This window comes from Salminus brasiliensis, chromosome 1 (assembly GCF_030463535.1).
Source record: "Salminus brasiliensis chromosome 1, fSalBra1.hap2, whole genome shotgun sequence".
NCBI classification, from domain to species: Eukaryota; Metazoa; Chordata; class Actinopteri; order Characiformes; family Bryconidae; genus Salminus; species Salminus brasiliensis.
In genome coordinates this window covers 85,946,067-85,960,354 of record NC_132878.1, presented here as the reverse complement: position 1 = coordinate 85,960,354, position 14,288 = coordinate 85,946,067, and the positions used below count along the sequence as shown (strand labels likewise).

Genomic DNA, 14,288 nt, shown 5'->3' with positions numbered 1-14,288 from the left:
ATTATTACAGTGTATACTATGTGCACATATTCTATTATGGTACTTTCTATACACTGGAATGAAATATATTAACAGATGCATTTAGCTGAGTGTTTCTAGTATTCAACCATCACAAATGAATACTGTGGTAATGTCAGCGTAGTCTGCCCAGCACTGCAGGTAACATCATATAAATGTAACTATTGTACTACAAATACATCTTACTACAACAGATTGAATTTTTAAAATCCCCTTTCCACCGTGTATGGCGCAGCCATTGACTCTGCAACAATGTTACTGCATCATCTGGGTTTTATTTCCCAGCATGAAATCCATTTGGCACTGTGGGTGTGAGAAAATAGATATATATCAAAGTATTTAGATATTATGTTTAGCAACACTGTATCCATTCTCAAAATCACAGTAGTTAGACAGTGGTTCAGTTTGTGTTGTGTTTAAACCCTTACCACTAGATGGCAGTGTTGCACTCTATCTTCAGATCCCACTGTTCTGATTGCATAAAAAGTAATTGATTAAAAGTAAGTAAAGTAAGTGATTAAATATCTGATTGAATCGTAACCCCTGTATTGTGATATGTATCGTATCGCCAGGCTCTTGTTTGAGACTTCCTGCTTTTTGATTCTTTACTGTTTGCTTTTTTTTATTGATTTTGTTAACTCAGTCTGATATTGTGTTTGTGCTCTGTGTGGATTTGGCCTAAGTGTCTATAGTGTGTGTGCATCATCACTCACCAGTAAACTTCCCTTTACATTTGGATCTCACTTGTGTCTCCCATGTCCTTGTGTGTGATGTCAAATGTTGAACAATGTGGACAGCCGTGCTGTGGACATTTTTAATTCCAGTGATTTGTTACTGGACTACAAACACTCTTCCTCAACATACACTACACAGGCAAACCCTTCTTTTGTTAAAGTACCTGTCTCTGCTGTCCAGGGAAAGCTTTCTGATAGATTTTGGTATTGCTGTCAAGCAATTTGATAACATTGGATGGAATTGGATAGCATTCAGCGACAAGCGTGTTAGTGAGGCCAGGATGTCGTATAATCACCAGCTCACCTCACACCCAGCTCCCCAACTCACCCCAGCTTCCCAACTCATCCCAGAAGTATTAAATGAAGCCCAATCATTCCAGATAACACTGCTCCACTGCTTCCACTGCTCCACAGCTCAATTCCCCTCTTGCCCTTGCCTGGCATTAGGCATGGTGTCAATAGGTTCATGTTCTTCAGAGAGTCCTATTCTATTGGCAATACTTCTTTAAGGGGCTGGACAAGCTGGGTGTATGCATTTGCACCTCTGTGTCAGCAACTGATGCAATCATTAGAAGAAGTGTCCACAAACATTTGGATATATAGTGCAGCTAGAACGATGTTTCCATAGTTGTGCATGTGACTGTTTAGCCTGCATGGACTTTAACACCTGTTCCACTCACCTTTTCCTTCTATAAAACACTGCACATGTGTCCTGCGCTAACTTACTTCCTCATAACTCATGGCTTGCTGTTTTGTTTTACATTATTTTTACATTATCTGACATTACTCTCCAATTTCATTCTTGTAATTAGACTTGCTCTCCAGTGTCGACCAAAGAAGCACAGGTTTCCCTTTTAAGCTTTTAAAGCTTTCTTTTCTTTGTAAGATTTCTTCCTTTTGGTCTGAGGAAGTCTTTCTTGTCACTGTTGCCATTGGCTTGGTAAAAAGAGGCTCAGACTTGGATCCTTCTAAAGTTGCCTTGTGACAACTTTGTTGTTATATACATTCGAATTGAAATGAAATGAAGGTATAGTTGAAGCAGTGTTTATAGTTAACCATAGTTGAAAGTAAATCGTACTATGTTCTAAACTACATAGACAAGCCTGGGCAACCTTAATGAAGACCTAGACCAGTTTGAGCAGGTTGAGAGAAGTATTAGCACTGAATATTGACATCTAATGTTTGTTAGCTACATTGGCCTCGTAGGTCCACAGAACATCAAAAGAAGCAAAGTTTGGACACCAAACATGACTTGACCGATCAGCTTTATCTAGGATAAGCGGAAAATTGTGTAAATGTGATTTCTTGCCAGACCATTCCTTTAACTTGAGTTTTTATTCTTGGAACGCCTGCTACTGGTTCCCTATACTGAAGATTGACGCCCTAGCATTTCAAGTAATTGTTGTTGCTTGGGGAACTAAGCCGTTCTACCCCCTGAGGAGAGCCAATTTTACTTTCATGGACTCTCATGGATACAAGCATGGCTGTGGTAATGTTTACCCCAATTTTGCTCCCATGGCTTCTAAAGAGTCATTATCTTAACAGAACATAGTCATTGCTTTGGGAAAATCATCTCTTATCTATGTAATGTAGTCCTTATTAGCTTTAATGTGGCAGGTTCAGTGTCACTGTGATCCTGTTGCTCAGTGACACTTCTCTTTACTTTTTTAAATGAGCTGTTGAAGAATACTGTTTCATTCATCAGCAGGACTAGTTTCTCTTGGCTGTCACACAGATACACACTATTGGATTTAAATGCATTCGAAAATGCGTTCATTCATAAGAACATACATTTCAGAGTATTTCAATGAAATATGTTTATGCTGCATGATTTTTTTATATTGGCTAATGTGCATATTATTGTAGTTGTGCATTGCAAAGAACGTTATCCTATTTAAATATATATTATTTATTTTTCTTTACATTTTTCCTAACTCATCCTGCAGGGTTCAAGATATCTTGTTCTAACATATATTGTTCTAACTTGATTGTTCCAGTTGCAACTGCCTGTCTTACCAAATACTAAAAATAATAAACAAATAAAGTGTAAAGGGGTTGAAAGACTATATCACTTCTTTGCCTGTTAAGTGTTATGCCAGGTCAAGGTCAGCAGTGTAGAACTAAAATGACAACTGTAAACTACACTTTAATAACTACATGTGTGAATTACCCAAAGCCCAAAGTTTTTACTACAGTCCACATTTAAAAAAAACACTAATGACATTAAAGGTTTTTTTCCCAGAATCTTAAGTGTGTTTACTAAATTACAATTTCTTGTAATATTAATGATGATGTGTTTTTTGTATTAATGTCTCATAGTCTCTGTTTATTGCATTCTACTGCCACAAATTTCAAGTTTCAGGTTTATTTGTCATTTGCACAACATGTCAGGACATTTATGCATTGAAATGCTTGTGGTGAGGCTCAGGTTGATGCTCTACAGGAGGACAAAACTATATACATACTATACATATTAAAATAAAGTTATATAAAAATTATATTAAATAAATACAAAATACAAACACAATATACACAAAATACAGAATATACAGGAATATTGTACATAGTCTGTTTACTGCATACTACTGCCACAATCAGTATTAATGTCATTAATGAATATTTTACATAGTTCGTTTACTGCATCCTACTGCCACAATGAGTATTAATGACATTAACAAGTATTAATTACACCATCAGCATTATTTTGTGTCTTTACATAATTCTTCTTTCCTAATTTTGTTTGTTCATCAGGCTCCTGTGAAGACCATAGATGAGACAGTGGGGTGGAAAGGTCAGGAAGTTGCTCGGAACAGCGACCAAAAGATCATCACCACGACAGCTGACTTGTCATCTACATTCAGCACACCTCCTCCACCCATCCCTCCACGCAGCTCTGCCCTCTCTCCGCCCCCTCCCAGACTAACCTCTCATTTTACTGAATATTTCAGCATGCAAGGAGGAGCAGGGATGGGCTCTAAAGCGTAGGGTCTTTGGAAAATATGGAGAAAACATCAAGTGAGAACATCCAGGTCTGGTTTTAAATGTTGTGTCTTTGTAGAGACTTTATTTGTGAAAAAGATACCAACAGAACACCCTGTTCAGCTTCCTGCAGTGAAACATCACAGCAGGATTTGCAGTAGTAGAGCTATAATGGGTTAAGGAGTGCAATGATTATCATAAAAATAATAAAAAGCAATAACTAGTCAGCCAGATGAAGACATTTTGGATGTAGACAGCACAGTATATTAAGAGTGGGTGATAAACAGCATACAGAATTTTAAGATACAAAGATTTTATGTGGGAATAGGTCAGAGATATGTAAATAATGAAGAACATTTAGCGTGTATTAGCAGTTTTTTTTAAACATGTTCTTTGTTTTCCATGTGGTGCTGTTACCATTTTAATAATTATGCCATTACTTTGAACCAGATCAGTGTATCATCTCCCTTTGAACACAATGCCAGTATTTTGGCAGATAATCCCCAGTTTCAAGTGTTGTTGTGCATTATTATAAATGATATCAAGGTGGATTTCTATAAGAATTTTTATTTCATAGATCAGTTTTATGATAGAGCCAAGAGAGGTAAGTGTATCTGGGAAATAATAAGCCCACCCCTCCACAATACTTCTATTACATCTACACTACAAAAAGTGTGTGGGGTTTTTTTTTTTTAGTTAACTTAGTTTAGTCAAATGTTCTCAGTATCTCAGTTTGGTCAACAAAACATTAGTAAATGAGCTGAAGCTGAAATTACTTAAATATTGTGTAAGATGTGTAGTCTGTGTCCCTCTCACTCAAGTTGTTGTCTATCCCCTTAGAACTTGACCATAAACAGTTGTGAAGTTGACAGGGTTTGAATGTACAGTATGCTCTCCTGTCACGCAGGCAGTTAGACAGTTTCACTAGAACTGTGAACCCATGTACATATCTGTAGCCAAAACAAGAGAAATGTAAATGTACTCTGAACTCTAGACCGGCCCTATGGTCTAACAACTGCTTATTAAATGTGAGGAGATCATAAGTTCAAATCCAAGCAAGGGCTCAGTGCTAAATGTACAAAAAGCATCCCCAGTGCTGACATCATGTGAACACACTGAATGGGAGAGACACATACTAAACTCCTTATGATTACAATATTGATGTAATTTCAGCTGTAGCTCATTTATTAATGTTTCAGAGAGTCAACCCGAACTATGTTGTTGTCCAAACCGAGATACAGAACTAAAAAAATGAGTTAGGAGAACTTTGACTAAAATAAGTTGGGTTAACTTAAGAAACTTTGCTTTATAATGTTGGCCTGAATTGACATGTTTTAACAGTGTAGTAAAACACCATCTGCCTTCAGAGTTTTTATACGTATTGTGGACCTACTAATTACTGTAAAGGCTAAATTTATTGTAAGCTTTGCTCGTCAGAGCACCACGTGCAAGATTTTGCCTTTTTAGCTGAGGTCCTGCTCAAATCCTTACATTGACCATTAATCAAAATATGGCAAAATACACCTGAGATCGTTTTTTTAGAGCAGCTTAAAGAATCATGAAGGCAGTATATTAAATTGCTGAAGATAAGTGCGTTTTTGAAATGAATATTTCCTGTTGCCTCATGGGTGATGTATTTATTGCACGCAGGAGTGAGATAAACATGAGCTTATCGCTAACTGTGACCACCACACGTTTCTGTCTTACAACAGGTTCGATAAAACCGAATATGTATCTTGTTAGTAAAATTTAAACAATCCACGTTTATATTTTTATTCACATTGAATGCGCTTAGGAAACCATATGTCTCATGATGTTTAAATGTGCATTGACGAGCTAACTGTGGACACTAAGGCAATATTTGTGAACCATGCATGTTTTGTGTGCTGTCTTCACATCTTATCCAGTGTAAACAGTTGTGCCTAGTTTGCAGAACTAGCAGTCTTGAGTTTATCCAGCACGTGTTGTACAGTTTGAAATGGGAAAATCTAGCCTATCGCACTTAGTGTTTTAGATGACGAGTGCATCACTGTAGCTCCTAATCTTCTCACAGTGCTCGCTTCTATTTGTCACAAAAGAGTATTATTTACACTTTTATATTGCTTATTTTTATGTGATATAAAAGTCCCAATTGAATGATTGTGATTTTATGAGTTTTGCACTCAACTGATTCTGGGAAGGACATTTAGTGAAATAAGAATCTAGAAGGTAGGTTAGTTTGCAGAGCATCCATTTACGCACACTCGTGAATAAAAGTGCTGCAAATGGTTGTTTGAGTGATGCCATAGAGAAGAACCACTTTTGCATTTCCATTTGTGGCATTTAGCTGATGCTTTTATCCAGAGCGACTTTACAGAGACAAGATTACGGAGGTGGGCCAATGTAGTGTTTGGAGTCTTGGCCAAGAACTCCTACTGGAATGGAATCCCAGTCTCCCTCATGTGGGTATCTTACTGGCAGGTTGCGGTGTTATTCGTTGCACCACACAAACCAACTTTTGGCTCTGTAAAGAACCAAAAGTGGTTCTTCTATGATAGCACTCAAACAACCATTTTTAGCACTTTTACTTGTAAGAGTCACTGCCTAACATATCCTTGTATCTCCAACATAGTATCTTAGTAACTTCAAATTAGTAAAAAGTAACTGCAGAAACCTAACTTAACTGAACAATTCTGTTCTATCATCACTTTGCCATGAAATGTTCACACAATATTAAAGGCAACTAGAATAAAAAAAGTAACACTGGTCAGCCATAACATTAAAAACCAGCCGAGTATTGTGTAGGTTCCTCTCGTGCAGCCAAAACAGCTCTAACCCAGCATTAACTTTTCAAGCAATTTGTGCCACAGTAGATCTTCTGTGGAATCAACCCGGTTGTCCTTCCTTGGAGCACTTTTGGTAGGTAGTGACCACTGCATACCGGAAACACTCCAGATGTTGCCTGATGTTTTGAAGATGGTCTGACCCAGACATGTAGCCATCACAATTTGGTCCTTGTGAGAGTGGCTCAGATCCTTATGCTTACCCATTTTTCCTGCTTTTAACACTTCACCTTCAAGAACTGACCGTTCAATTGCTGTTTAGTATCTATACCCCACCCCTTGACGGGTGCCGTCATAAGATGATCAATGTTGTTCACTTCACAAGTCAGTGGTTCTAATGTTATGGCTGATCACACCAGTTGAAAACAAAAATAGTCATTATATGTGCATGGTTATCAAATGAAAACTACTACTGAGGTACAAACTGCATGGAACACATGCCTGCTTCGTCGTCCTAACCATGACCAAAATACAGTGGCTACTTGCGATTTTCTTACGTTAGATGTTAGCCTGTCCTGTATTTGTCATCAGCATTTCCCTGAGATAGACGTGTACATGATTTGTACATAATAAGCAGACTTTTATGAGCAGAAGTATTAATAAGTAGGCTATGTTTTTATTTCTCAAGTAATCATACTTGAATTACAGTATTACAGTATTATGTACCCAAGATTCAGAAATGTTGAATGTTTGTTTGCTGTGCTGATGCCTAAACAGAGTTGTTAGGGTTGTCTAATCAGCAGGAGGCAACGAAAGGTCCTGAAGGATTTCAAACATGTGGAAATATGTATAGTACTTTGATTAACACAGAAGACTTAAAGTAGATATCCACACCTCCCTCGCAAAGTGACAAATGCTGGTGTCCTACCTGAATGTTGTAAAGACTGTATGGAGCATGAGTGCAGTTTGCATAAGACATCATCCTCATGCAGCAGCCCTTCAGAATTTACCACAGCAATATAACCATTGCATAGATGCTGCACTACATTCTCTTCAGAGAGCTTCAGATAATACATTTCCTAAAGCACACTTGCAAAAAGGTGCCAGAAAGGGTAATTTGGAGCAGTGACAAATAAGAAGCACTTTTGGTTCCAATTAATTTACTTAAGGAGCCATCCATTTAAATGTTCTTTAAGATTCTTTAACCAAAGGTGGTTCTTCTGATGCTTTTAGAATTATAGCATTTAGCTGATGCTCTTATCCAGAGCAACTTACATTTGAATCATGCCACACCAACTAGCCGTCACTCCACAGAACTGCTTCTGGCACTTATATAACAGTTGCCCTTTGCCTTTTGCCTTGTTACATAATTTATTGCCCTATTGCATTATTACATTTATTACATTACTGGACATTTGTTATGTTTTCCAAATGATTATTTACAATACCTTATTGCAGCATCATTGTGTTTAAGTGCATTTTTGGGGGGATTATTATATTATTTGAAGATATATTCACTATATTAATTGCTTACATTGGATTAATGAACTTATTTCCACTCACTTTCCATAGAAAATCAATAAAATGTATAATTTGACCAGGGGTGCCCAACCTTTTGTATGCAGGATATATTATGATCCTTCCTTCAAAAGTTAATAATTAATGCTCAGTATTTGTGATAAATCAAATAGATCTCATTATTTATGACTGATCAAATTTATTCTCTAAATTCTGGTTGGACAACAGAGATGGAAGTGCATGTACTGTGTGAAATGCTTTATGTTACAGTAACTTCAAAATCCCCCACAAATCAGTGCATTCTTAAAGCACCCTGTAGCTTTACACCCTGATGGCATGATTCATCTTTCTCAAACTAGAGGCTTAGCTACTGATAGGTGTGAACACTCCAAAAGCAAAGGCAAAGGCCGGAGATTAGAGAGGGAGAACGTTCTGACTTTATGACTGAAGACAGCACAGCCCACCTGGGAGCACAGCAGATAGATCCAGTGAAGAGCACATTTGTGGCACTGTTCAGAACAAATGCATTTGAATAGTGTGAATTAAATGACCTAAATCTGTTGTACATACTCTTTTTGCCAAATTAAATTAGTCTGGTTTAATAACATGGCTCACGTGTCTGAATTGCTTCACCACAAGTGAAGTGTGCTGGCTTGTATTTCTGTACTTCACACGAGCTTGTTCTGATATTTGTGCTTTTCCTGTGTGTGTAAATGGTCTTTACATGAGCTTTTACATTTGAAGACATAATCCTGACTTCTTCACTCTGCAAGATCCATGTTGGGAAAAAAAGGAAACACTAATGGAGGTAAAGGAGATAAATCATATTGTGACAATTAGATTTTCTACAGATTCAAATTACACAATAGCTTTCAGCTTGATGGTCTGTTTGTTTGTTTGTTTGTTTGTTTGTTGGGGGGGTTGAAATGGCAATAAATTGAACATCAACTACATAAGATTAAAAAAAGTATTTTAAGCAAACATTATTTACTTTTGTTACATAAACATCTGATATTTCGCGGTACTTAACATTTCTGAAACATTTTAGCATCTTCAGGAGCATCCTCTCAAAGTGGCACAACTGTCTAAGCGTTCATCTCCATCATCAAGGAAGTTTGAATCTCAGCTGCAACTGGGAGGCCAAGAGGAAACCCCTGTGGCATTGTGTGATGGAAAAGCCCCATCTAGTGGGGAAAGGATGAATTTTAGCTACACATTCAAGACATTTGCATTTGAGATCAAGAAATGAACATACAAATACAGAAAAGTCAAAATAGCTAAGCAAGTACAAGATTACCTGATTTCTGAGTGACATACAGCTCAAAAATGGCATTTCTCTAATATTGTCAACAACATTAGTATGTTGTGCCTATCTTTTAGTTTCTAAATATCAAAAAAAGAAAATGACCTAAAGCAAAACTTTCAGCACCCTGCTCAGTCAGTATTCAGTAACACTCCCCGTGGAGTATCACAGCTTGTAAACACTTTTTAGTGTTTAGTCTTTTCATTTTTATCTGCAGTGGTGCCAAGTACTACGTAAGTAGAAATTTTGATTATCTATACTTTACTGGAGTAATTTTATTATTGCACATCTCTTTTACAAAAATGGATCTTTATGAAACCAAAAGTGGTTCTTCTATGGTATCACTTAAACAACCATTTGTAGCACCTTTTAAGAGTCACTGCTTTAACATATCCTTGTATCTCTAACATAGTATCTTAGTAAATTCAAAATAGTAAACAGTAACTGCAGAAACCTAACTTAGGTTATTATTATATGAATTCTTTTTCAGACGACTACTTCTTACATTTTCACCCAATTATCTGTACTTTCTACTCCTTCCGGAAAGTCAGTGGTAGAGACTTAAGCAGCCTAGTGCATTCCAACACTTTTCAACATTTACATTTTAAAATAACATTATAGTCATTGTGTGTATATAGTCATTTGGGGGAGGTGGCATGGCCTAAGCTTCTGGCCTTAGTTTTCCTTACATTACTTTTCTTTTTGAAACCAGTACTTTTACACTTTTACTTGAGTTAAAAGCTTTAATTGATATTTCAACCTCTGCAGAAGTCTTTTTTAAACCCTAGTATCTCCACTTCTACCTGAATAATGAATGTGAATACCTTTGACACCTTTGCTTATTTAGGGGATTTTTATCCATTCTTCCTTGCAAAAGGCTTCTAGTTCTGGGAGATTATTGGGCTGTCTTGCTGCACTGTTACTTTGAGGTCTGTCCACAGTTTTTCTATGTTTGCTTCCAGAAATTGCTGCTATTTAATGTCTATTCTTACTGTTACCAGTGAAAGGTTTCCCATGCCACTGGCTGCAATACAAGCCCGAAGCTTGATTGGCCTACCCCCATGCTTAACAGTTGGAGAGGTGTTCTTTTCATGAAACTCTGCCCCTCCCCCTGGTAGTTCTATTTTACCTTCATTAGTCCACAGATGTTTTCAATGCCTCAATTATTTAACTGTTTTCAAAACAAATCCAATCAAATCAGTTTGAAAGTATGTTATTGTGTCTGCCACATACAAAGATTTGCCTTATTGATAAATGAGTTGGCATAACTTCTAAAGTCTTTTAGAAACAGTAGTTGAGCAATCAAGAGCTGCACAATCAAGAGTTTCCTTGGTTTATTAAGTTAGAAGAGCATGGTATTGTTTCACTAACACAAGTGAGTACAAATAGTAAATGACAAAAGTATTCTATGGCTTGCTGTTTCCAGCACTCAGTTGGGCCTGTTCTTCTCTGTAGCCTTTTAAAAGCTGGTTAACCAGGTTCAGTTCATTATCCTGTTTAACACGATACAGAGGTGGGAAGGGGTTGCCTTTGTACTCAATTACAGCCATAGAAGCACGGTCCAGGTTTTCTCTGTTTGGCAGACGGGCCATTTGTGTATATGCCCTTGAATGATTTTCAAACCTTGGAGCAAGAACTTTGAAAAGCTTTGGAATCAAATCTTTCTCCTGAAAGAGACAGAAACATATTGAATGATTTAATGTATTACAATGCCTGCAAGGAATACATATCCACTGTCATTTAGGCTGGGAGGCAGTAGAATGAACAAATGCTACTTACTGTAAGCCAGAAATTTGCCATTTTCATTGACTTTTCATTGGTCTCTCCTTTTTTGGCGTAGTCAATCAACTGGCAAAATGGAAGAGAAAAGAACAGAAAAGTAAAAAAAAAAGTTATAATGTACAGTACCTGGACAAAAGTATTTGGACACTTAAAGGAACTTCTACAAGATTTTGGAGTGTGTCTATGGGAAGTTTTGCCCATTCATCCAGAAGAGCATTTGTAAGTCAGACATTATGTTGGGTGAGAGGGTCTAGCTCACAATCTAAGTGAGTTCAGTAATACATCCCTGTAATACATCCCAAAGCTGTCTGATGGGGTGGAGGTCAGGATTCTGTGCAGGCCAATCAAGTTATTGCAAACCAAACCCCAACCATGCCTTTATGGAACTTGTTGACTGGAGCACAGATGTTCCATGTTTCCACTGCTCCACAGTCCAGTGGTGATGTTTAACACCACTCCATTCAAGCATTGTGCTTGGAGATGTAAGGCTTGCGTGCAGCTGCTCAGCCATTGAAATCCTCGCCATAAACTTTTGTGCTGATGTTGGCATTGGAAGTTGCTGAGTTTTCTAAGAACTTCCACTTTCCAATAACACCACTCACAGTTGGTATTGAAATATCTAGGAGGCAAGAAATTTCACCAACTTTTTAAAATGGTAGCATCGTATTATAGCACCTCTTTAATTTTTTTGTAAAGGCAGACTGCATGACTACGTGCTCGATTTTATACACCTGTGGTAATGGGACTGAACAAAACACTTGAATTCAATGATTAAGTGGTATGTCCCAATACTTTTGTCTATTTAGTGCAGTTCTGCAGGTCCTTAAACCTAATGAAAAATATCAGCATGGTAAGTCTATGTAAAATGTGCAGAACAAATCAGTCAAAAACTAAATCTTTTAACCGAAATATCTGTAACTCAGATGATGCTCAGGTGAGGCTATGATGACTCTGTACTCCAAAGAATTGTATTTTATAGCCCAGGTTGTATTGTTTTATTTGAAGCTTCTTATTCACATTTCCCACTGTATCCAAAATGCTGCGTAATTAAAAGTTTTTTTTCCAGACTTCAATGCCAAGGTTATGCCATGGTTGGTGTGGCGCAACATAACACCACTACCTGCCACTGAGCTACCACACCATGTGGGAGACTGGGGTTCGATTCCCAGTCTGGGTGACTATGCTGCGCTACACTAATAAGAGCCCTTGGGCAAGACTCCTAACATTACGTTGGCCCACCTCTGTAATACGAGTAACCTTGTAAGTCGCTCTGGATAAGAGCGTCAGCTAAATGCCATAAATGTAACTGGTTGCAGTTGAGCGAGATCATTTAAATAGCCTACGAGCAACATCTAACTAAAAATCTAATAAATAACCTTCTAGAGTTGCAAATCGGCCCGTCAAATATAGAATCGCCCTGTAATCGGAAAACTACAAGATGTTCCATATTTTTTATGTTTTACTGGGGAAGGAACTCCATGCGTTGGCTTTAATGAGGAAAACATGTCTGTGAATGTCAAACGAAATGTTATCCATGCTGAACAAAAATACAGCTTAGGTTGACCAGCAAAAAAATAAATAAAAAGAAATACTGGTCTCAGTGTTAAAAGCACAACTTTTTTTTTAATGGTGGTCAGCAATCCACCTCTATAGTGAGCAGCAATCATTCAAAACACTACAAAATTGTGAATATCCAGTTTTAGAGTTTTTCCACTTAGAGTTAACTACATCATGTGTTCATCATGAAATTGTGTATGGACTAACAGAAATGCTCCACAATAGATCTGGGCAATGTGACGATATTGTATCGTATCGTGATAAATACTGTAATTGTGATTCACAATATGCCTTAAGCAGATCGAGGACACTGTTAGTGCCTAACAAACACTGATCAGCTGCAGGTTTATTATTAACAGTGTCATTAGACTGGTTTAATTACATGAAGTGCAGCAGATGCTGAGTGAGGGTATCTGAATAGTAGTTTATAAGAATCTGTTGCTCCTGATGCATCCCGTCTCTGATCACATGTGTTGTGATAAATATTGTGTATCGTGATACATGTCTTTAAATATCGTGATATAGTATTTTTACCATATCGCCCAGCCCTATGCCAAAATGACTGACACACACTGACCTCTAGTGAAAGTTCAGGGTTTCTGCTTCTTCAGTAAACAGCTGGAATGTTTATGATATAATAAGCTGCGTATTTATCAGAAGACATGTTTTATATATATGACCTGGCTCTGAATGCTGAGCTCGGTGCTCTTTAGGGGGCATTAAGCCGTGAAGCCCGACCTCACCTTCTCAGCGTAAAACCGAACCTCGTCGGCTCGCGCCCGGGTGGTCTCTATCCGCTCGTGTCGAACCAAACCCGTGAGGATGTTCCGGAGCATGTTGATTCTGGACTCGGGTCCGAGACCCAGCTTTCGGGCGACCCGTCCATGCGAGATCAGAGCTCTCAGAGTGAGATGCATTTCGATGAACACCCGCCAGTCACACTCTTTTACTAAACTCGCAGCGAAAACACCCCCAGCTTTAGTTAGCGGGGCTTCTCAGAGGAGGGTAAAGTTTAAGCAAAGCTGCCCCCAGACTTCAGTTTCATTAAACCGGAGCTGACGGAGAAGCTGCAGCCGCTACTGCATCTTTCACATGTGTCCTACCGAGCACGGAGAGTAACCTCAGCAGCAGGGCTCACTTCCGCTGACAGGCGGCCATTCATTTCAAAATAAAAGTTTCTCCTAAGCGTGTTTTTATTTAATGAAATAAATATCTCTACATAAAAAATGTTCTGGGTCTGTTTCATGAAAAAGTAATTATTTCGTTTCTGTTTTATAATTATGGTTGTGTTTATGATATAAAAAAATAAAATTAAATAATAAACAATTACAAAAAAGAATAAACTAGAGCTGGGGCGATATGATGTGGTAAAAATAATACGATATTATTTGTAAAAGCCATTTTCATTATAAACAATATTTATCACAATATTTTGACGCACAGATAAAATGCACCAGTAACAGCAAATAAGTACAATGATTTTATTTCCAATAAACAGGACTAATTACACACTTTGTATTGAAACTTCTGTGCTGACAATATCCACAATATTCTTAAAAAAAAAAAAAACATATTATGTATCACAATAACAAAATTGATCATGATATGATAACATAATGTTGGCCACATTGCCCA

At 37.6% G+C, this 14,288-nt stretch overlaps 2 protein-coding genes across 2 annotated transcripts in view; one reads left to right on the top strand and one right to left on the bottom strand.

Annotated features, from left to right (window-relative positions):
* Nucleotides 1-8,616, top strand: part of tmem145 (transmembrane protein 145) — a 51,129-nt gene extending 42,513 nt beyond the window's left edge. Inside the window, exon 15 of the mRNA XM_072691745.1 lies at nucleotides 3,504-8,616. Within this exon, the coding sequence (XP_072547846.1) occupies nucleotides 3,504-3,737 (234 nt within the window). The 3' untranslated portion in view covers nucleotides 3,738-8,616. The remainder of the gene's footprint in view (nucleotides 1-3,503) is intronic.
* A 2,017-nt stretch (nucleotides 8,617-10,633) lies between these two features.
* Nucleotides 10,634-13,785, bottom strand: mrpl17 (mitochondrial ribosomal protein L17). Its single transcript, XM_072658829.1, has 3 exons — nucleotides 13,397-13,785; nucleotides 11,094-11,162; nucleotides 10,634-10,981 (listed from the first exon to the last, which is right to left on the bottom strand). Exons 1-3 carry the CDS (start codon nucleotides 13,568-13,570, stop codon nucleotides 10,721-10,723), a joined length of 504 nt encoding a protein of 167 aa, XP_072514930.1. The 5' UTR covers nucleotides 13,571-13,785; the 3' UTR covers nucleotides 10,634-10,720.
* Between the last annotated feature and the right edge of the window lie 503 nt (nucleotides 13,786-14,288).